Here is a 23,738-nt window from a genome sequence, read left to right as displayed (position 1 = left end):
GATGACCCTGTGGGGCAGGGTCCTGCTGCTGCCACTACTGGGAATGCACTGCAGACAGATGTGAAAATGAGATGTCAGCACAGGAATGCATGAAGGCCACCAGGTCCCACTACTTAAGCAATGTGTACAGATCCATTCTGACATCTTCGTTTGTTAGCAAGAACCACACTGTTCAGTAGGGAAGCCGTCTGTAAATGTGTAAATGGGAATGGCATTTCCAAGCAGAATGGGCAGGACTTTCAACACTTCCCTCTCTACGTATGTGTTTCACTCCTTCCCCTTTCTCATCCTCCTTTCCTTGTCTCACAGGACTGGCTGACGAAATTTGGGTATCTTCCTCCTCCGGATCCCGTCACAGGACAGCTGCAGACACAGGAGGAGCTGACCAAAGCCATCACAGCCATGCAGCGCTTCGGGGGGCTGGAGGCAACGGGGGTTCTTGGTTAGTGGGTGGCTTGGGGGTGGGTGGGATGGAAGAGAGGGGCTGGGAGCTGCCATGATGCAGAGCAGCATCGTCCCCAGGAACCAACACGTGGCTGACAGACGGCCCTGTTTGCAGCTGGAAGAGTAATTACATGGCTCAGGTGCTTTGTTGCCTTGTGCTTTCAGCAACCTGAGGCAAGCAATTATTTCACCAGACCCACACACCCTTGGGGTTACTGTCGTGCTTAAAATAGCTTAAAATAGCTCTTGATGTGCTCAGAAAGAAAAGAGACAGAGAAACCAAGGCTGATAGGTTGTTCTGTTCAAAGCTTTAATTGCAGCCTCAATTTGAATGGAACAAAAATACCAATTGAACTTCTGCATTTGAGTAGAGAGCGATTTGGTTTCCCCACCAGCAGATCACAGCTCAGGGGAGAACGATGGCTCAGCCACCAGTGGGGGTGACCGCATCCGCCTGGGGCCAAACAGCCCAAAGCCTGGAGGGAGCTGCTCAGCGTGGTGGGGCCACGCTCTCAATGCTCTTATTGAGGACAGCAAAAAGCCAGCTTTATCCCAGTGGTGAATGGTTCCCTGTTTGCCCTCAGGCTGACGTTGTCCCTGCACGTTGCCACCCGGACGTGGCCATGACCTCCCACTGCCAACTGCACTGCTGCTGTTCAAGGAGACAATTAGTGAGCAGATGTACAGCCCTTGGAGCAGCCGGTGCCACTTGAGCAGCTGCTGCCCACGTCCCCATCTCAACAGCACGGAGACTTTCCCCTCTGCTCCTAATTAAGCACTTGCAATTATTTCTCCTCCGCCCTCTTGAAGGCTGCAGGAGGCTCAGGAGCAGGGCTGTGCTTTATGTTGCAATCGTGTTTGCTGTATGGGAAGGGGTGCTGGAAACAGGACTCATGGGTGGGCTTGGGTTATGGCTCCACTCACTGCCACCAGCTGGTGGAGGTGGCTGCTGTGGTATTTCTCACCCCATGGCTGTGGCTTTCCTGTTAAACCCATCTTTTCCCTTTTCTCCACCACCAGATGAGGCCACGCTGGAGCTGATGAAGACCCCTCGCTGCTCCCTGCCTGACATGGCTGGCCCAGCAGCCAGAAGGAAGCGACACACACAGGCTGTGACCAAGTGGAACAAGAGGAACCTGTCCTGGAGGTAGGAGCTCCAATCATTGCTAGTTTTTTGCTGCACTGCAATGTAATTTCTCATGAGCTTGTGGATGCTTTGCACATCTACAAACAGATGAATATATTTCCCCTAAAGCCAAAGAGCAATGTGTGTGTTTGCTGACCTACAAAACACAAAGGTTGAGGTCTGATCCTGGAGCCAGGCTTCAGGTGAGAGTCTGGAAATATGAATAACTCCTTCTCCCGTCCCACCTAGACCTGTGCTCTTTAGGATCCATGTTTTCACCCTCAAAGCCCAGATATGGCTGTGAGTGCTCTCGCAAGAACCAGTGGAGAGAGCTGGATGTCCTGAGGTCCTGCAAACCCACGTGCACAGCACGGTGAGGCCTCCTTACTAATAATAAACTTCCCTTTGATCCTGATGTAGCGCCTGGAGCGAGTCCACCTCCCAACACAGTGACAAATCCCAGCTTGGCAGTCACTGCTGACAAATGTGGCCATTCCAGGGGTTGGGCTCTTCTGGTGGGCACAGCCCCAGGAAACCCCCAGCTCTGCAGTGGGGCTGCTGCGTGCATTGCCATAAAAAAAAGCCCTTAGGTTTGAGATGATGTTATATGCTTGGTATAAAAAGTCCATCTCCTGACAAACTTATTTCTGCATTTTTTTTTTCCTTTCATCCTTCCCAGAATCTTGGCTCTCAGTCAAGAAAGAGCTGTATTTTATGGCTGAGGGCTGTATAAGCCAAGAGGAGGCAATAGCTGTATAGAAACTCCAGCATGGTATTTACACCCAACACTTGAGATTAAAATAGCTGTTTTGAAACTGCCATGAAAATCTGCCAATAGAGACATAAAGTTTTACGTGCTTAGCTTTTACATATTGACTGGAGTTTTTAAAAAAAGAAAGAAAATCAAACAAACCCAGACTCTATTACACCTTGCATTTAAAAGGTGAAGAAGAAAACGTGAAGAGCTTTGAGGCAGGGATAAAGCCTCCAGCAAAGCTGTACTGAAGGATGCTCTCAGGACAGGCACATTTAGCAGTGAACAAGGCACTGCCCTGCACACAGCATCTTAAAGGCACACAGGTTGCTCAGAATTCTTCTTCTCACCCCTAAGCACAGGCAGGTGATGCCTGTGATGTCCTTCATGTCACACTGGGGTGCCATGGGTAACACCAGCTCTGCACCACAGCTGTGGCCCCATCAATTGTCCCCTCCTCTCCCCTCAGAAAAATCAATGTGGGTTTATCAAGCAATCCATGCCCTGCGGTGCTCGGTAGTGATCAGCATTTATTTTAGTTCTATGTAGTATCAGGGCTGCACAACATGAAGGAGTGCTTTCATTAACCAGCAATTGATTTCTCATACATCGCTAATACTCTTTTGCTTTTGCCTTTCTGAGGATAAAACCCAAAGAGAAACCCAGAAATCAAAATGGCCAATGTGGTTGACTCCCTGCAGCAGCCAGCTTGAACCCGAATCACTTTGGGATGGGATGGAGGAAGAAGGGCAGCCAGGGAATACATGACCAGCAGCAGCTGGGGCCATCTCCAGCAGGAGCCTGCAGCCCCAGCAGGGAAGGGGCTGCTTCTCCAAAGGGGCTGCTGCTCCAGCACACCCACCCCACTGTGCTGGGGCCTTCCTGCTGGCTTGGGGGCTATCTGGAGGAAAGAGGTTTCTTTCAATTACTCAAATTAGACTTTTACCCAAGACTGGTGCTCTTTAAGGGGAGTCTCGGTGGGGTTAACATCCAAGAAGAAGGAATGCTGCTCTCCACTGGGTACCTAAGCTCCATTTACTAAAAATAATAATAATTATCAAGGTGGGAGGGAGTGTATTTATCCCTGTGTGCATCTGCATTGTGCTGGAAATGTGCCTCCTGTTCGGTAAAACAGCATAATGTAACGGCAACAAACATCCTGTTGGTGTAATAGTTTTCTCCTAATCTCGTTGCAAGCAATTAGCAGAGCTTCTGCAATCAAATCGGATGCTGAATTGAAAACCCTGATGGGATTCTCTTGAAAAATCACAGTGGTAATGAATAAAGGATGGGGGTGTTCATTTACACCTGTGGCGTGCTAATAAAAATGGGTCAGCTCAGGGGTGCAGGACCTTTTATTGGAAGCAGAGCAAGTGTTGATCCTGTTTCTGCTTTAATCTAATGTTTCTGGAGTCAGAGATTGGAATGAATATTAATAATGTTTGTCTGTTTAGACAGGGCTTTCCATCCACTGTCCCATTAGCAGGGAGATCAGGTTTTGTGTCCTTGTTCCACAGCTACAGAAGGTTGAGCAGTGCTTGAGAAGGAAAGAACAGATAATGCAGAACACCTGAGTCCTGGGCACCATGATCTTGGAGGGGATGGCTTAATTCCTGTGACAATTTGTGCATGTAATTATTTGTTCAGTGGACATAAAAGCAACAAAGGCTTTGCTTAGGTCCAGAGAACTCTTTCAGAAGGTGAAGATACTTAGTTAAGGAGCGTCTGGAATAGGGGCAGCCTTTTTTGTATTGTGGAGGTTTACAATGATGCTTTTAATCATGGCAATACTGACTGTGTTCTGTGGTGTTAGGGGGAACATAGATGGTCTTTTCCATACATAAAATGTTGCCCAAAAAGTGCCTTTTCTAGTCTAGCACAGTTCTGTCTCCATTCTATATGTCTTTAGTTTGAGGTCCTTTGATTATGTGGTGCTACACGTATGCAAACATGTTTACTCTGCTAGTGAACGGCTCTCTTTGCATAGAGGTAGCAGAGGCATGATTCTGACCAATTTATGCTCTTTTTTTGCAACCTTGACCAGGCTGGAAGGTGATACCCACATTGGGCTGCAGCTCCATGGGCATGAGATTTGAAGGAAATGTATGAAAGTAAGAGCATCCAACCTCAGCCAATTAGTTTTTCCTATTCCCTTCACTTCAGTGCTTCCCAATACCCAAATCACTATTCGTAGGAAGAGCTGAGTGTGGTGACATCCCTTTCTGACACCTGTAATTACCTCTAGAGGTTTAGTTCAGGTCATTGCTGCATTCTGGGGCCAGGGAGTGGTCTCGTACTGAGCCATGTCCTCCCAGCTATATTATGCAGGAGGGCAGTGAGGTGATCATAATTGTTGCTTCAGCTTTTAAAATCTGTCAGGCCATGAATATTTCATGAACACTTTGGTTGGTGTGCTGGTACACAAGAAATAAAGTGCCCATTATTACTGGGGTAGAGCTGGCCAGAAATTTTCAAGCAGAATTGGTTTTCACCAATAATTACTCGGTCAACAGTAAGTTTTCCTGAAATGTGCTAATTTTTGTCCAAATTGTCAATGAGAGATGATCCAAACATACTCTTTCTGAAGCCAATGAGCCTCATTGCATCTTTGACTTTTCACCCTTTGTATTCAATCAGCAATATTAGGGATTCTTTTTCCAGGTTTGGTTATGCAGGAAATACTGGCTTTTTCCATTCCAGCTCAGAACAAAAAGGAGGTTTGAATTGCTCTGCTGCAGAATAAATGCCAGCACACTGCTGCTCCCACCTGGTTCTCTTCCAGGGCAAGGCAAAGCTGGAACCAAGTCAGTGTGCTGGTGAGCACAATAGTGCAGTAAGCCTCAGCTAATTAGTGCCTTTTCCACCAAGAAGCAAAGCAAGAGCTTCTCAAGCACAGTGCTCCATCAGTCTGTGTCCTGCAGGCAAGAAGCTGGAGGAGTTTTGAATGAGATTTACATAAAATGCATTCTTTCTTCCTCCTTGTTATGAATTGCAGTCTCAGAGACTGCTGGCAACATACTGGTTTCAGAGTGTGCTTCACACCTCCAGCAGACGTACTGGGAAATAAACAGGGGCTGCAAATCCCAACTGGGTTTCCTTGTGCGTGTGCAGCTCTTCCTGTTGGTCCTTGGAGAAGGTTTTTTGCATCCCTCTCCTACCATCTTTCTTCCCATCTTTCTTTCAGAGTTCGCACCTTCCCCAAAGAGTCCCACCTGGGCCACGACACGGTTCGTGCCCTGATGTATTATGCCTTGAAAGTCTGGAGCGACATCACCCCACTCAACTTCCACGAGGTGGCAGGCAACAACGCCGACATCCAGATTGACTTCTCCAAGGCCGATCACAATGATGGCTATCCCTTCGACGGGCCTGGGGGCACAGTGGCACACGCTTTCTTCCCCGGAGACCATCACACAGCAGGGGATACTCATTTTGATGATGATGAATACTGGACCTTTCGGTCATCAGGTTGGTTGGGCTGAGAGCTCTGCAGCCAGGAGCAGACTTTGCATTGCAGACAGATGGGGCAGAGGCAGGCACTGAAGCCTTGTAGCTTCCATTAGCATGTGTATTATAAGCAATTGGTTGGTGCCCATTTTGTGCCTGCTGGTCGCAACTATCTGTTAAGCACTCAGGTGGAGGATCAACAAGGTGATGAACCTGATGGTGAGAAGGTTGCCCTCTGTTTCAAAGGTCTTCAGCCTTCATTTTTCATTCATTTTGTTCTCCCCAGTGATTCAAAAATAACAGCTTGTCCATTTGGCATTAAAATGTCAGAAAGAATATGTCTTGTTCTCACCCAGTGCTGAGGAAAACAGCACAGTTTATAAGCACCCTGGCTGTTTACAGGCACTGCAAATAATAGTCATCAAGGAAAAAGCAGAATTCTCAGAATTGTACTTAAAGTCATCAACGTAGCTCCACAGGACACTGCTGTGCAGGGAGGAGCAGCAATTGCATGTGTGCTTGACCCAGCCCATCTGGAGTCAGGTAGTAGGGATGCACCAACTGGGGTTGGCCCCACATGGCTCCTGGGAGTGGTTCTTTGTTTTGGCAGCAATTATGTAGGTTTGGAAGTGGACATTAAGTCCTGTTGAGATTTGACCTGAGCAACTTAATCTCTAGCTCTTCCTTTTTCCAACAGGAGAAACATTTCTTCTTCACACATCATAATGAGTTTAATTTTGATTATGTATTTCCAGATGCTCACGGGATGGACCTCTTTGCTGTTGCCGTCCATGAGTTTGGCCATGCCATTGGCTTGACCCACATCTCAGCCATAGAGTCTATCATGAGGCCCTACTACCAGGGCCCAGTGGGGGACCCTCTGAAGTACGACCTGCCCTATGAGGATAAAGTCCGAATCTGGCAGCTCTATGGTAAGCCCTTGTCCCTTGCCCAGCCATGGCCTGTTTCTGAGCTGTATTTTGGGGTCATTGAGGTTGTGGTGGAGGATGTGTGTCCCTCTACTGCTTCTTTGTCTTTACACACAGGAGTCAGAGAATCTGTGTCCCCCACAGCCAAGCCTGAAGGGAGCAAAACTGAGGACCATCCTCTCCTTCCAGAGCTGCCTGAGAACCGCTCCACCATCCCGTAAGTTGAGTTCATTTCTTTCCAGCTGTTGCTGATGTTCCTGCAAATTACATGAGCAAATCACTTCATGCCCCTGTTGCCCCAATTCCCCTCCTGCACTGAGGTGATAACAGCAGTGGGAGCATCAGCAGTGGAATATTCACACAGTAACAGGGATGTAGAAGGATCTGATGTTGAGGAAACACCTCTGCACAATTACTTCTTCCCATCTCAGCATCTTCCTCAGCCCTGCGTGGCTGATGGGGAGGGGGTCTCTAGGATGGGGACCTGGGGCACAGCCCTTGCTTACCAACCTGGCCATCTCTGTGCAGGCTGCGGCGGGATGTGCCCAACAGATGCAACACTCACTTTGATGCGGTGGCCCAGATCAGGGGAGAAGCTTTCTTCTTCAAAGGTAAGTAACCCAGCATGACTATGGCCTTATGGTGACATTCCCGACATTGCAGAGGTGGTATTGGAAAGTCCAGGGCATGCAATCAGGATAAGCTGGCTCTGAGTTTGCAGGCTGTAGAGCAGGACCTGCAGACCCAGGAAAGTGGCTCACGTGCAGCTGAATTCTTTCAGCTCAAATAAAAGCTCTGAGACCCTTCATCAGCCCACAATGGCCAGGGATGGCTGATGAGCACATTTCAATGTCTGTGTAAATCTCACCTCTTGGCAGAAAAAAACTGCCCACTCTGCTCCATGTCCACACAATATGCACCATCAGATCCAAAGCATGGGCCGAACCAAGGATGGCAGAACGAGCAGAACTCTCTTGCTTTTCACTTGGATGCCTTCAATTTTCCTTTCCTCCCACACTTCATCTTCCTTGAAGCCACTTGCTGTGCATCACTCAGAGACGACACACGTACAATTACAGAACCATCTGGTTCAGTGTTAGCAAACACTTGCTAGCAGTGTGTCCCTGGGGTTCCCGGCTGTCGATGAGTATCCCATCGTTACCTCCTTGGCTGCACAGAGCCTATCTGTTCTGGCTTCCATGGGCTTTTTTCTCGTCTTGATTGAAAAGCGCCCAGTGGGCAGTGCCCAATGCATTCCCAGCCACTGCTTGGTGACCCCAAAGCCACCCAGCGGAGACACAGAAGCATGTCTTCAGGGATCAAGAGCAATGTCCATCTGACTGTAACCCTTCAGAGCTCCAGAGAACTTGGTGTTGTCTGAGGGAGCACAAAATGGAGGCTGTTCCCCTGAAGTATTTGTACAGAAGCCATGGAGAAGACAGGAAAATGAGAGACAAGAACTTGCATACAGAATAAATGGATATCTGTCTTGCAGAGGGGATTAAGAAAAAAATGAAAAGGAAAACTAAAGAGAAATCCAGCTTGGCAACTATTTTTGGATATATTTATTGTGGGCCAAAATGCAAATTGAAAGAGCAGAATGTCAGCATGAGCCAGCTGCACACTGCCCCTGGAGAGCAGCAGCCAAGGGCTCAGCCTGCCATCAGCACCCGGCTGTGCAGCAGGGAGTGGGGACATCTCCTCCTGGGCAGGACTGCGGTGAGCCCCAGGGGTGAGCTCCATCCTCCAATGGACACTGTGTTCTGAGCTGGTTCCCTGGCTGGAGATAAGCATTGCTGAGTGCCATCAGATACAACAACCCCATCTCCCCAGAACTCACCCTACTGAAGGCAGTGCGGGGCTCCCCACACTGCTGCAATGCTGTTTGCTTTGATTTCGGTGCCTGACTGCAAATTCGTGAAGTTTTGGAACAACTTTGGCCTGTGTGCATGTTTGCAGGCAGCTATCTTGCCAGAGGCATCTGAAGTACTGAGAGCGTGGTACGCAGCTGGAATCAAAATCACCTCGTATTAAAGAAAGCAATTGCCTCAGCCCGTCATCCATGTAAAACGAGACACTCGGGATGGCAGGAGTTCGCACTTGGCTTTAATCCTACTCAGTTTGCCAGCTTGGAGGGTGGTTTTAAATCAAGCTTTTTAAACAAACATGGGGTTTGGGAGTTTCTCCTTTATTGTATTTCTGCATGCGGATGGCAGCCGTTCCCCCGTGCCTGGCTTTGGCTGATATTGTCCAACCAACTGCAGCACTCGGGTTAGCAGGCTTGGCTGTGACAAGCCACGAGCATGAGCAGAGCAGGGCCATCATATTAAGAATTCATTGCTAGCTCAAATGCTGCCTTTCTCATCTTTTTTTTTTCTCCAGATAGTTTTCAATGAAAACAGCCATTAGCATCGAGCATGGCTGCCCCTGAGTGTCGCTGTGCATCTCACTGGCGGCAGCTGCACCCTGCTGAGCCCACTGCTGGGACGGGGCAATCAAGTCAAAAGCACTTGGGCTTTCCCTTGTTGTGCCAATGAGCACACAGCTCTCAGAGGCTCCAAAATGCACCGACCAGAGAAGGAATTACATTGAGATGGGTTTCTTTTTAGAAAAGAGTGAAAATCCATCATTGTCTAGTGTCTCTCTAATTAGAGATGCAGAGATCATCTTTATTTAATTACGAGCGTTTCCATAGATGTACAATGGCCACCAAATTTGAATACTCTTCTTTATAGATTCTTGAAAAGAATCTATAATTATGGCAGTTCCTACCACATCTGAATGTATTATTCATTCGTAGGTCTCAGTCAGAGCAAATACGCAAACTGGAGCAGAAGAACAAGAATATGATATAAATCCTTATAATTATAATAAAAACCCCTCTCTGCAGATGTTTAAGCGTTAGAGTTTTGCCTCCTGCATTATTAGGCTGGGATCCAATTTCCATAACGTTTTGAAAGACAGTGTCACAATCTGCCAGCTCTGGAGAAAGCTCTGAATGCACTGAATACCAATCTGAAGGCGCATCTCTGCTTTCTGTTGCTCGTTTCCCTTGGGAACCCATGCAAGAGCAGATGTAAATAACGCACAGTCATTTCTAATGGGCAATAACAAACACGGGACGGAGCTGAGGGTTCACTCTCAGACATCTTGCTCCAATTGGGATCTCGGTGTGTGGAGCCCTCTGGGTAGAAAGCACCATCAGTGCCCTGCAGAAAGCCAGGCTGAGTCCCAGGCAGCACAGTGCCCGGGGGGCTGTTTTAACCCCCCAAAAAGGGGCTTTCTTCTAAGAGCTGCCAGGAACAGAACGTGTCAGCAGCTGCTACTGCAGAGCCTGCGGCTCCCATCTCTTATGCTTCACTTCATTCTGCTGATGCATGGCGTGGTGCCGGCCTGTCCTGCACGGCGTTGGGCACTGGGGTGGGTCAGTAATACCCTCTGTCCCTCCAGGCAAGTACTTCTGGAGACTGACCCGCAATAAGCACTTGGTCTCCCTCCAGCCGGCCCAGATCCACCGGTTCTGGCGGGGTTTGCCCCTCAACTTGGACAGCGTGGATGCCGTGTACGAGCGGACCAGCGACCACAAGATTGTGTTCTTTAAAGGTGAGAGTTGGTGCTGGAAATTGCATTTTGTCTGCTGCTGGGCTGCAAGAAGGGCTGAATTACTGATTTCAGAAGTGCTGAATCACCAGAGCCAGGCTGTAGGCACAGGGCTCAGCAGAGGATCTCACACCACCTCAATGGCCAGGGAAGCATTTCCCCAGGGGACCCTGACACCCCATCAGGGCCGTGCCTTCCCCAGCTCTCATTGCCTGCTGGATCCAGGCTGTGTCCCTGCTCTTCCCCCCTGCCCTCCCACGCAGCCCTTGGTGCTGCTCCTCATCCTGCCTGCGATGATGGAACGAGAGGTTTACTCTCCAGCCATAAAACACTGCCTCATTCTCACTCTCCAGCATCGTTTCATCGATCCCTGGATACAAACCAAAGCACACAAATTACCCCGGCTTTCGAGTCTCTGCTGCTGATACATAGCCCTCTGTTTAAGTGCTTCTTCACGTTTTCTAGAAAATGAAGTGAAAAGCCTGCCCTTTAAAGCAGGCCGGGTGTCTCTCAGGGTGCTGCAGATGCATCAGGTCCCCAGAGACCTCATGCTGACAGAGTGCCTGTCCCCATGGCAAGATGCAAAGTGGGAGAGGGATGTGGGCCCAGGACCCCCAGCTGGGCAGCACCAGCAGCCGTCCCAGCAGGTTGCTCCTCTCCGACCCCATCCTCTGGTGCCAAGAGCCCAGTTGAGGGTTGTCATGGCAATATGTGATGAAGTAGCGGCTGATTGCAGGGAAGGCCAACCCCAGCTGTGAAACTGATGTGCTCATTCTCCACGCTTCTCTCCTTTCCTCAGGGGACAGGTACTGGGTGTTCAAGGACAACAACGTGGAGGAAGGATACCCACGGCCCATCTCAGACTTCGGGCTGCCACCAGGAGGGATCGATGCCGCCTTCTCCTGGGCCCACAATGACAAGACTTATTTCTTTAAGGATAACCTTTGCTGGCGCTATGATGATCACGAGCGGAGGATGGACGCTGGGTACCCTTCAGAGACCATTCCATGGAAGGGAATACCAAGCCCTTTAGATGATGCTATGAGGTGGTCAGATGGTGAGTCTGTGGGATGGGTCCAAAAAGTCAGGAAAAAAAGCCATGCTCTGAGATACAGATATGTGAAAACCTGTGCAAAAAAAAAGAAGTGTTGGTAAAGGAAACATCTCTTTTTCCCAGGTGCGAGCTACTTCTTCAGGGGCAAGGAGTACTGGAGAGTGCTGGACAGTGAGCTGGAGGCTGAGCCTGGCTACCCCCAGTCCATCGCCAGAGACTGGCTGGTGTGCAGCGACATGCAGGCGGATGCCCCGGAGGCAGCGGGCAGCAGCAGGATTGGAGCACGCTCCAAACCCGGGCAGCACGACCAGAGCCGCTCAGAGAACAGCTACGAGGTCTGCTCCTGCACCTCGGCCTCTGAGCCGCTGCGGGCCTGCCCTGTGCTCAGACTGCCAGCCAGCATCACGCTGCTCTGGGCTGTAGCACTGCTGTGTGTGGCCCTATGACACCTCACCCCATGGAGGGGACAGTGGATGACGGGTGGATGCGATCCCGTATGGCTGAGTGCTGCAAGCAGAAAAAACATTCCTAGGAACACTCTGGTGAAGGTTTTGAATTCTCCATGAGAAGTGAACAGTGGCCGTTTTTAGTTTGTTTGTTCGTTTGTTTTCTTTTGGATTTTAGTTGAAGGTCTAATAACAGATTTTGAGTTCTGCACCTTCTTATTCCCCCATCCAGCTGAAGATGAGAGCAGCCTAATGTTGCATTTAGAACTGTTCCATAGAGATGTGTAGCTTTGGATGCCGAACACTGCAGAGGAGGGAGGGAAGCGCTGCTGTGGTCGAGTGGGGACAGTGGTGGCTGCAGGACGGGCTGTGCTGCCATGACGTACACATCCCATTGGATGTACTGGGTAGAAAGAAACTCTGACATCACGAAGATTAACTGCAAGGTGATTGTTTTATTGTCCGGTCCACCATGGTAACTGATGTCTGGGTAACCTGTGTCCATTCTACAGGCCAGAAACAGCTTTGCCTTTCAGAAGGCAATGCAGCTTATCTTTGTATCCAAATCTTTTCAGTTTTAACAGTTTCTCTAATAAACCTTGGCTGCCTACACACAGAGCTCCCAGTCCTCTGCTGGATCAAGCCTGCCACCTTCAGTAAGGTGCTGGCTGCTCAGGCTTGGGCACAGCCTTATGAACAGGACACCAATGATGTCACCCCAACAGCCTCATCCCTGCACTGGAATTCCTCTCCTCTTGGAGCTTCTGCCTCATGCTGTTTTATATTTTGGGAGGGATTGAAATGCATGGATTTGTATTGCTGTTGTAGCTGGATGCATCACAGAGAATGGGCTGTGGGGAGGAGCAATGCATGCAGTCAGCTTTAAGCTCCTCCTGGTGCCTCAGCCACAGGTTTGGAGCAACAGATGGAAGGTCAAGAGCTGCATTAGGGTGGTCCTTGACTTGGTCTCACTTGTACAGTGAGGTCACAGTGACCTTGCTGCACTGGTGCATCCCTGCCTGCTCAGATGGTAGCATCCTCTCAGTGATACAGCTCCGGATCAGGCTCTTTCTGAGGTCGATTTGGACACATCCATCAGTGCAGGAGGAGCCCACAGTTGCCTCCTGACTCTGGCTGAAGATAATAAATAACATTTCAGTGGCTTTTAATGTTCCCCTCGAGAAGATGAGTACAAAATATTGTTGTTGTGACTCATGGCTGAATGGACAGGGCACTCGGTAGCTGTGTGCTGAAGGATGAGCTGTCCCAAAGTGCCCATGTGCTGCTCAAGCTGAGGGCAGGCAGGGAGGGACAGTCCTGTTCTATGCCAAACAAATGTCCTATTGAATGTGTCCTTGTATTCAGAGTATAAAGCCATTGAGATCCACCTCAAATGGTGCACAGTCAACCACAGAGCATGTAATCATGCTGGGTGCTGTTCACACCAGGCCCACTTTTGTCCCCTGTTGGTCTCTGCTGACATTGGAGATGTCCTGCTGAACCTCCAGTGCAAAATCCTCTCTTGTAGCACATTTATGGTGCTGCTGGTACCAAATGCAATGGGACAAAAGCCAACCGGGATGCCCACTGTGCTGCAATACCATGCTATGAGCCTTGGATGCAGATGTGATATAATCACTCCCAGGGACAGAAATAGCAGCCAGTCTCCCTGGGAGGTCATTGATTCAGCATGGGGCCAGTGGGGTCAGTGCTGCCCGAGGGGTCACTGCAGGAAGGCTGGGGCATTGTGAGCAGATGTCCACAGCACAAAGACACCATTGTACCAAGAGCCCAAAGCAGTGGGAGGGGGAAGAACCAAAGGTTTCGTCTGTGCCAGGGCATCCCTCTGGTGCCAGTGGGAGGGCAAGGAGGCAGAATGGCTCCTCCAGCTCCAGCGGGATGCAGAGGTACCAAGGAGCCACCCTTAACATTTCCCCTCGTGCGGATGCTGCAGGGGGACCAAATCCACGGTGGTTTTCATCCAAAACTGAGAAGGTTGGTGGGGCTGAGCAGCAGGGGGATACCCGGGTTCTCTGTTCGTCTATCCGTCCCCGGGACGGCTCAGTGTGGCCACCGGAGGGCAGCAGAGCCCCGGTACAGCACGGAACGGAGCGGGGGGGAGGAAAAGACGGAAAAAGAGAAAACGAAAAGGAAAAAGGAAAAATAAAGATGAAAAAGTAAGGTGGGCAGAAGCAGTTTTCAAAAGCCAAAGCTATAGCAATGTCTGAATTAAAAAGTAAAAATAATAACAGTAAGAGTAATTAATCTCAGGCTTTACATGGTGTTCAATGGCTTGAGAAACACAATAAAGCTGTGGGAAGGTCTCTGTCCACTAATTCAAATCACACATCAGGTGTGTGTGTGTAACATGAACTGCTGCCTCCCACAGCCCCATAGAAGGGAACACAGCCCTTATCCCAGCAGGTTTTGCTAAATCGACTCATTCTGATTGATGAAGGGTGAAAGCGCTCTCCCCCAGGTTTAATCAACAATTGCCCTTGCTCAGCTGTGGGCAGGAGAGCAGATACTGGGGCTCAGCCCCATAGCTCAGGTGGAGCAGCTCAGCTTAATGCTGTATATGAGCAGGTGGGTATGTGCTTCTAGCATTTTCCTGCTTTGCTCTAGCTTTTAGAAGATGGTTTTTGCTTCTCAGGTGATTACATGGGAGAGGACAGATCCCGGCCCTGCCTCCAGCCCCACCACCTCACTTTTTCCATCTCCTCTATCACATACACATGGTGTGGGATCAGGCTGAACCCAGCAGTAAGCCTGGGGGATGCCTTGCCTTGCCCTCAAAGATAAGGACGTTGAGGAGAGCTGGCTACTGTTCAAGGATGCCCTCCTGACAGCACAAGAGGTCTCCATTCCCCTGATTAAGAAAGTGGGCAGGAGAGGTAGAAAACCGGCATGGCTCAGCAAGGACCTGCTAAGAGAACTGAGGGTGAAGAAAGGGGTGTACAAGCTCTGGAAACAAGGCAGTGTCACCCGGGAAGAATACAGGGATGCCGTCCGAACTTGCAGATGTGGGATCAGGAAAGCCAAGGCGCAGGCAGAACTGAACTTGGCGAGGGATGTGAAAAACAACAAGAAAACCTTCTACAGGTACATTGGCCAGAAGAGACAGGCCAAAATGGACGTGCCTACTCTGGTAAATTTAAAAGGAGAAATGGCTTCAACAGATGAAGAGAAAGCTGAGGTGCTGAATGAGTTCTTCACCTCGGTCTTCACTGGTGGCCAGGATTCTAGTCTTTTTCACGTCCCTAAGTCTTGCACCCCCATACCTCCATGTGGGGACCAAGGAGGTAAATCCCTCCCCACTGTAAGGGTAGAGCAAGTCCGAGAGTGCCTCCTTAGACTGAATGAGTATAAGTCTATGGGGCCAGATGGCGTGCATCCCAGGGTCCTGAAGGAGCTGGCTGAGGTGGTTGCTGAGCCGCTCTCCATCATATTTGAGAAGTCGTGGCTGTCAGGTGAGGTCCCAGATGATTGGAGGAAGGGTCACGTCACTCCCATTTACAAGAAGGGGAGCAGGGACGACCCGGGTAACTACAGGCCGGTGAGTCTCACCTCTGTGCCTGGGAAGATTATGGAACAGATCCTCCTGGACAACATGCTTGATCACATAAAGAACGAGCATGTGATCCGAGACAGCCAGCATGGCTTCACCAGGGGAAGGTCATGCTTAACTAATCTTGTGGCCTTCTATGATGGAGTGACGGCGTTGGTGGATGAAGGGAAGGCGACCGATGTCATTTACCTGGACCTGAGCAAGGCCTTTGACATGGTCCCCCATCACATCCTCATCTCCAAATTGGAGGGAGGTGGATTTGATGGGTGGACAACTAGATGGATAAGCAATTGGTTGAAAGGCCGCAGACAGAGGGTGGTGGTCAATGGCTCTATGTCCAGGTGGAGGCCGGTAACGAGCGGCGTCCCTCAAGGGTCTGTCTTGGGACCGGTGCTCTTTAACATCTTTATTAATGACATTGATGAGGGAATGGAGTGCACCCTCAGCAAGTTTGCTGATGACACCAAGCTGAGTGGTGCAGTCGATACGGTGGAGGGAACGGACGCCATTCAGAGGGACCTTGACAGGCTGGAAAGCTGGGCTCAGGTGAACCTAATGAGGTTCAACACGGCAAAGTGTAAGGTTTTGCACTTGGGCCGGAAGAACCCCAGGCACCTGTACAGGCTGGGAGGAGTTGTCCTTGAGAGCAGCTCGGCTGAAAAAGACCTAGGGGTCCTGATAGATGAGAAACTTAACATGAGCCAGCAGTGCGCTCTGGCAGCCCGGAAAGCAAATGGGATCCTGGGCTCCATCAGGAGAGGGGTGGTCAGCAGGGATAGGGAGGTGATTGTCCCTCTCTACTCTGCTCTTGTGAGGCCCCATCTGGAGTACTGTGTCCAGGTGTGGAGCCCTCAGTACAAAAAAGATATGGAGATTTTGGAAAGGGTCCAGAGGAGGGCCACAAAGATGATCAGGGGGCTGGAGCACCTCCCCTATGAGGACAGGCTGAGGGAGTTGGGTTTGTTCAGCCTGGAGAAGAGAAGGTTGCGAGGTGACCTCATTGCAGCCTTTCAATACCTGAAGGGAACTTACTCCCAAGAGGGGAGTAAACTCTTCGAAAGGGCTGATAATAGCAGGACTAGGGGAAATGGTTTTAAGTTGAAGGAGGGAAGATTTAGGTTGGATGTTAGGGGAAAGTTCTTTACTAGAAGGGTGGTTAGGTCCTGGAACAGGCTGCCCAGTGAGGTTGTGGATGCCCCATCCTTGGAGGTGTTCAAGACCAGGTTGGACAGGGCCCTGGGCAACCTGATCTAGTAAATGTGTATGTTTGGTGGCCCTGCTAGGCAGGGGGGTTGGAACTACATGATCCTTGAGGTCCCTTCCAACCCGGGTAATTCTGTGATTCTGTGATTCTGTGATTGTGCAAGGAGCTCACCCTGGCTCTCTGTGTTCCAGCAGTTCCTGGTAAGCTTGGTGCTGTGGATCACTTATTGCTTCTTGCTGCCGTTCTAGGTGGGGCAGTTGGCCGGCCCTCGTGGGCTGGTATAGACTAGGGAAGAGTACAGGATAGCCAAAAACAGGGAGTATGTGGCAGAGCAACGTGCTATGAGAATACTATCTTGTGCTAAGAATAGGAGAGGCTATTAAAGCTGGATGGTATGTGGGGGATTTGTGTAGGCATGCACCAGGGCTGTTAGCTGGGGAGCAGTCTTCTGCAATACAAGTTGGTATTGCAAGGCCAGGAGCTACAAGGTTACTATAAGAGCTGCCAGCCCAGCTCCCCATCCTCCACACAATTTTCTGGTCTTCAGTTGGAAATAAAGTGAAACTCCTAAACCTCTGGTGAGATTTATTGTCCTGTCAGCAGTGAAACCAGCAACACAGCTTTATGCTGCCAGCTCTGGTGGGGATTTTCCTCACTAATACAAGATGGATCTGAGTTTGGTTTTCTGTTGTTTTGTTTTGTTTTGTTTTTAATTAAACAGACAAAAAAACAACCCCTCAGACCTGGCTGTGAGCAGCTCTCAGTGCTTGGTACTGCATGTGCACCAGGGCTGCTTTGTTGCAGTAGGGATGAGACTTCACAAGGGACTGCAGCAAGATTTATGGGTTGTGCTGCTTGGTTTGTGGTGGCTTCTCTTTGGGCTTTACGTGAGTTAACATGCATCCTGGGGAGAGGCTTTCCTACCTTGTGTCTGATGAGCCAACCCCAGCTCGCACGTGGTGCAACTGGAAAGCTTGGGGTCTCACTTGAGATTAATGACTTCATGTGTTTCAAAAGAGGTTTGGAGGTGGGAGCACCAGCTATGACTGCAGAAGTCTGTTTGTATGTTGAGGTTTTGAAGGTGGAAATGCCCCGTTCAGCTCACCAGCTCAGCTGTAATACAGAGAGAGCCAAGCAAGGAAGGCCCTGGCGTGTCTATCCTGTGAAACAGAAGAAGGAGCTTATTTGGGGGGTTGCTCCATGACAATGCTCCTCCTTCCACCCAACAGTGTGGAGAAACTGATGGCTGCTTTGGGCTGGGGAATAGGAAACTGTGGTGCTGAGTGGTATGTGGGCATTGCTCTTTGCTAGCTGTGCGACTGTTTTGCATCCCGCAGCTTCTCTGTGCTGGGGTACTCACCCTCCTGCTCTGAGTTGGTGGGCTATGAACTGCTCACCTTCACATCTGTGGAGCTGTAGAGTGGGTTTGCTTGTTTCTGAAGCTGCTAAATAATGGGCTAGCTGTGGCCCAGGAGGGCTTGTGAAGAACTATGGAGGCTCCTCAGAAGCCTGTCTTCCAACAGAGCTCTGGGGAGAGATTTCCACAGCAGCAGTGGAAGTCTTTGCTCCACTTTCTTGCATCTCTGTGCTTCAGCTTCTCTGGAACGTTATCATTATGCTCAACCCAAGCTTGTAACTGCTCTGTTTTTCTGAGCACACGAAAGTAAAGATGTTTTACAGCAATTCTCTGCATTAACTGTCCCTTTTTCCGCTGCAGTTTCCATTTGCCCTTTATCCTCGTTTGCTGCCATAGAGCCCTTTGCAGGGAGATGCCCATGACATGAGATCTGACAGATGTTTGTGGTGCAGCTTTACAACCTCAGTCCAGATGTGGGCAGCAGCTGCTTTCCCAGGCTGTATTGGGAACGGGTACGCAGAAGCTGAAGCAGGATAGAGTGGTTTGGCAGTGAAGCTTCTTCCCCTGAGGTATATGGGGAATTCCTGTTTGTCTAGCCCTCTCTAAGCAAAAGCCATGCTCGGGTGTGTAATGTTTTGCAAGGCTGTGCTAATTCTGTCCAATGGAGCACATGCTGAGTGCTTGGTATGCCATGTGCTGCAGCCACATTCCAGCACCCTCCTGCTCCTGAGGCTGCTGCTGGGCCTGCCTTGGAGCTGCCCCGAAATAGCGTTGTTCTGGCAGCCCAGCAGACTGTTATTCCTAACCTTTGGGTCACGCAAGGTAGCGGTGACGCAATGGAAAACCATGGTCTGCATGTGCTGTCACTGCAGTGGCTCATCCATCAGCTGCACTCTGACCCATGCTGGGCTGCCTGTGGGGAAGGGCGATGGCCCTGGTGCTGCTTTGGCTCCAGGCTTCCCCTTACAGCATCTCATCAGTGGGGTGAAATGGAATTCTGCATGCAGTAATCTGGTGGTTGTGTGTGTCCTGCTGGCACCCTGCTGTCAGGCCTCCTCACCTCCAGTGCTGCTGTAGGCGTAGGGTCCATTCTCCTGCCATGCCCCTCTATGCAATTACAGCTTTCAATCTTAATTCAGACCTGCTTCCTGCTTGCCTTTCTGTGTTACCAGGGTGAGCAAACAAATACCTGCCAGCAGGCTCCGAAGGCCACGTGGCTGCCAGCCTGTCCTTGCAGTGTGTGTGCTCATGTGCACGCTATCTCTGGCCTTGTTTGGGCTGGTCTCTGCAGGTGTGTGCTGAGCTGTTGGGGTGTAAATGTGCTGCTGATAGCAAAGGGAAAGAACCTTCCTGTTCCCAGCTGTGGGAGGGTACTGGCCTCACGTGAACTCAGCCTAGAGAAGCGTGGAGTGCTCGGACAAATGCTGTGGAATAATTCAGTATTGATGATTATCCATCTTCCCACTGAGCTTCTGGAGGTTTGGGTTTGTTTCCAGTGCTGCAGCACAGGACTGCTTTGTGCAGCTGCATCTGGGTGAGCCCATCAATGGGCGGAGTGGCAAGGATGCTGCTGGGCTTTCTCCCTCTGCTGGGCTTTCTCCCTCAGTTCTTTCTCCTCTTGCAGCCAGGAATGTAGAGATGATTTTCTTACGTGGCAGAACAAAAACTGAAGTGAATTAATTAATGAACCACACTGAAGTTGGTCAGGGTGAGCAGTGAAGAGGAAAAAAACAAGTGGAAATGAACTCAGCTGCAAATGGTGTCTTCAGGACTTGAGATGGATGAGCAGCCCCTTCTGGGGGCAGAAATGCTGGGGTAGGGGCAGCCAGCTGGGATGTGAGCTTCTGCAGCAGCATCTGATGGAGGGCATTTTTCTGTCCCCTTCTCCCTGCTCTTCCCAGGCTGCCCGCCAGGCAGTCAGACCTGCAGCTGCGTTTGTTTTTCCACAGGCTGTTGGGATTATAGCAGTGCTATCAGCAGAATGGAACCTCAGGCTGCAGGTGGTAGGGCCTCCGCTCCTGAGCTTCTTGGGGAGGGTGAGTGTCTCACATGGGGTTCTACAGCACTGAATACAAGGTGACCCTGCTGGGACTGCTTGTAAAGACACATGGGCCCTACAAGCAGCAGCAGTGCTGTATATTTGGACTTGCAGGTGGATGTAAATGTGGGGACAAACAGGTCACGTAGCTGGGGTCACTGAGCCCTCCAGTGCCATACTCTGAAATAAGGAAGGTCAATGCCCTTGCTCTGGAGGTGCTGCTGTTTTCCTGGTGCTTTGCTCTGGTGGCCAGGCTGGAGCAGCTTTAGAGATAGGTCTGTGTCTGGATTGCCCAAATGTTTACGTGTCATTGCTGGCTTCTGGTAGCAGGTTCAGTTGTGCACACCCACAGGCAGAAGATTTACTGCTGAAGCTGCTCATCCTGATAAACACCCATCCTTGACCTGCAGCCTGATAAGGCACCAGGAAGCAGCTCACCCCGGCTGATAAAACCATCCATGCTGGTGCTCCAGTGCTGTGCATGTGGGTACAGCTGGGACAGCATCTGCCTCTGTTGTGTGCTGCGTTCAGCTCATACCTGGGCACTCTGCATTGCTTCTCCCATCCCAGCCAAAACAAATGCAATCTGCTCTTGTGTACGCTGCAAGGACCCTGCCAGGAACAAAGAGGAGCTCAAATATTTGTGCTCGGTTATGGCTCTTTCCATTCAAGCAATAAGTGCCAACTGCTGCAGAGCCTGGTGCTGTGGGATTTCTGCTGGGCTCTCTGGCTTCACAGCCCTGCCGAGATGAAACACCTACAATTAACAGCTGGGTTCAAAGCTACTATATGGAGATTCCTCCATTCCTCTTTCTCATTAGGGCTTTGGATGCTCTGTTATGCTCAGAGCAACACACAGCACAGACTGCAGTGAGGGCTGGCAGCAGAGTAACCTCCTTTCCTTGACAAACTCTGATTGCCTTCTCCAGCTAATGTGGGATTTTTCCATTAGCCCCACAATTCTTTTGTTAGTTTTTTTTTCCTCAGAAACATCTTATCAGGAGTTCATTAGCCCTGGGATATAAAGGACCGGCTCTTTAGTCTCAACCACCTTTTATAATTACTTTCTCTTTGAGCTGTACACTGGAAGATGTCTCCTGAATTCCATTTTACACAGGGTGCAGCACTCCCCTTATTTCTGTATTTGACATAAAATTAAACCATTTCTACTTCAGCTAAATAGGAAATTACTAAGAACTTCAAGAGCTTCAGGAAAAACCTACTGTCAGAGATGAGGCTTTTTCTGGCTTGCTTTTTAGTTGTATGCATTGCACATGACAGGTGAGAAGTGCTGTTTGTCTGCTTCGGCAGCTGTCTGCACTCCCAAGATGGGTTTTGGCAGCTCCTTGAGCTCCCTGCTTCTTCCTGAGGTCACAGCTGGGATGGTGCAAGGGCCGAGGTATCTTCACAAAGCGCTGTCCTGTTGGAGCAGTGTGCCTAGCAGGGCTGCAAGAAGTGTGCATACAGAGATGTATCTATTCCAAGCAGAGTGTAAAGGTGGATCGATTCTATAGGGTCCACATTAGAAATGCTGAAGCTCAGTATGTCAGCTTGGCCTGACCCTGCTGTTTGCTGACACTTGAGGAGGCAGTAGAAGTTAAATCCCTCGTGTTCCTTGGGCTCCTGCAAGGAGTTAGGAGTGGGTTGAGGTCAAAGGAACGAGTGTGGAGAGAGAACTTCAGCAAACAGCTTTCCTTTTTCAACGTGACACAAACCCTTTGCAGGGTTATATGTATATCATTGTCTGGTTAGAAGCAGTTGATTGATAACAGCTCCTGCAGCCAGCACTGGGAGTACCATGGCAAGCTTCCTGGAAAACACCTGTACACAGCAAACACACAGCAAACCTGTTACAATGAGCTGGCTGATAAGGGATGTTGTGCTTCAATGGAGTTAACTCATAAACGTGGGAGAGGCCTCGCTTTCTTGAACAACAATGAAAAAGGGCAGATGTTATGTAAGTCAGCAGTGCATAGCCAGTCACTGTGCACGGTTATGGAGCTGGAGTAACACTTTCATTGCAGCACACCATGAACCTGGGACATCCTTGTTATCTTCCTCTGAAACTGTTTGCATCTTGTCCCCTGCCAGAGGTGATCAGAAAGGTATCTCAGCAGCTCAGTGGTTCTTCATTCTCACTATTCAAATAGCCTAATGTTGGTAAGCTAAAAGCTGAAGAGCTGGCAACAGCTTTGCTAAAGAAGAGCAGTGAAAGGCCAGCCCAAACCTAGTATGCATGTGCTGCTCAGGACCCGCTGACCCCTGCTACTGGCAGGGCTGCAAATGAATTCACTGCTGCCATGCATAGTTATGCTTCTGTGTAGGCAAAGCTGTGCTGGCAGAGTGAGCTGAGATGTCTCCTGTGTGATGCAGACAGACATATGCCTCTTCTGAGCCACGAGAGGTCTGGCTAAATTATCATAAGGAGGGCATCTGATTTGTCATGCAACAACAGATCATCTGCGATTCAAATAAGAGTATACTTATGTTGTTAAAATGGCATCGTTTGCTGCAGGGCATATTTGTCTTACTGAATTCAACTACAGAGAATTTATCTAATCAAACAAGGTTGGTTTGACATGGGTGGCTCTGCGGGCTGCAGCTCATCCTCAGTGCCTTGTTGACTTTCAGGGGCTGTTGATGGCTCTATTTTGATTGTTCCTGTTTGGTTTGGGTTTTTTTTTTCTGTTTTAGTCTGAATGCTGTTGGAGCATCCTAATTGCGTATAGAGGGATGCTGAAGCTTTCTGTAAGAAGAATTACATTGCACATCTAGAAAGACGCAATCCTTCCATCTTCCATCCACGTGCAATGGTCAGCATGAGACATGCACATAAGAGAGATCATGAGCATGCACCTTGCTCTAGCAGCTCTCCCTGCCTATGCCTAATGGCTTGCTCTGTGTCAGCATCACGGGGATACTGCTTCTGTGCCTTATGCAACAGCTGTACCCATACATGTAGCAGCACATTTCTTAGCATGGCCTAATTTGATGTCCCATGACACATTAAACTGATGTCACGGTGGCTGAACAGCTTTCAAGTTGATTCTGTTCCTAACAGACTGGCAATAACTGAGACCTCTGCTGGCACAAGTCAGTGCAGTTGGCTTTGTTGTTTCTGGATGAGGCTTGAGGTTTGTACACAAGGGAGGTGCTACATTCTCTGGCTCCATCCCCCAGGGCAGCCAGCATGGTGAGAAAGGTCTCATCTGAAAGCGTGTGACCTGGGGTCTATGAAGTGCTTGGTGGTTATTTCATGAAAGATGTGATGTTAGTTTAAAAGACAGTCTGTTTACAGAGAAATCTGATTTCCAGTATAATCTCTGTGATGTGAAGGAAGTGATGACAAATCCTCAGCTTATAAACTACGGGATAATGCCATCAGCAAAAAATAAACAAGTTCTCTTAAACCAAATATTTCCAGTGTTCCCCTCTTTCTCCTTGATGCTGCTTATACAGTACATTTCTGCCTACTTTTCTTCTTTATTCTTATTTTCTTCTCCAGAAGCCATATCTCTATTAATAACCTGACATTGTTGGAGTGGTGCAAAGTGTAACTACTTAAACCAAACAGGTGATGTTTCAAAGTGTTTGTGTTGCTCTCTGGATTTGGGTTTACATCATTACAATTGTAGAACAGAATTTCCAATAAGCCGTAAGGATCCCAGATATGTTAAGGGTTAGGTTGAGACTGAATACCAAGTTAAAAATAACAGAGCTCTTTCTACCCCCTGTGTATCTTCCAGTGGACACGCTTCCCTTTGCTGTTCC

The 23,738-nt window shown here is 49.5% G+C and overlaps 1 protein-coding gene across 1 annotated transcript in view; it reads left to right on the top strand.

Annotated features, from left to right (window-relative positions):
- The window catches only part of MMP17 (matrix metallopeptidase 17), a 36,079-nt gene extending 23,667 nt beyond the window's left edge, over positions 1-12,412 (top strand). The window contains exons 2-10 of the mRNA XM_015877647.3: positions 310-442; positions 1,465-1,591; positions 5,509-5,792; positions 6,527-6,703; positions 6,818-6,917; positions 7,229-7,311; positions 10,151-10,303; positions 11,100-11,357; positions 11,478-12,412. Coding sequence (XP_015733133.1) covers positions 310-442; positions 1,465-1,591; positions 5,509-5,792; positions 6,527-6,703; positions 6,818-6,917; positions 7,229-7,311; positions 10,151-10,303; positions 11,100-11,357; positions 11,478-11,800 — 1,638 coding nt within the window. The 3' untranslated portion in view covers positions 11,801-12,412. The remainder of the gene's footprint in view (positions 1-309; positions 443-1,464; positions 1,592-5,508; positions 5,793-6,526; positions 6,704-6,817; positions 6,918-7,228; positions 7,312-10,150; positions 10,304-11,099; positions 11,358-11,477) is intronic.
- The last annotated feature ends 11,326 nt before the right edge of the window (positions 12,413-23,738 follow it).

Source organism: Coturnix japonica, chromosome 9 (assembly GCF_054131305.1).
Source record: "Coturnix japonica strain WE chromosome 9, WE-NBRP24, whole genome shotgun sequence".
Classification (NCBI taxonomy): Eukaryota; Metazoa; Chordata; class Aves; order Galliformes; family Phasianidae; genus Coturnix; species Coturnix japonica.
Note: the sequence above shows the minus strand (reverse complement) of the source record. Positions and strands in the feature narration are given on the sequence as shown.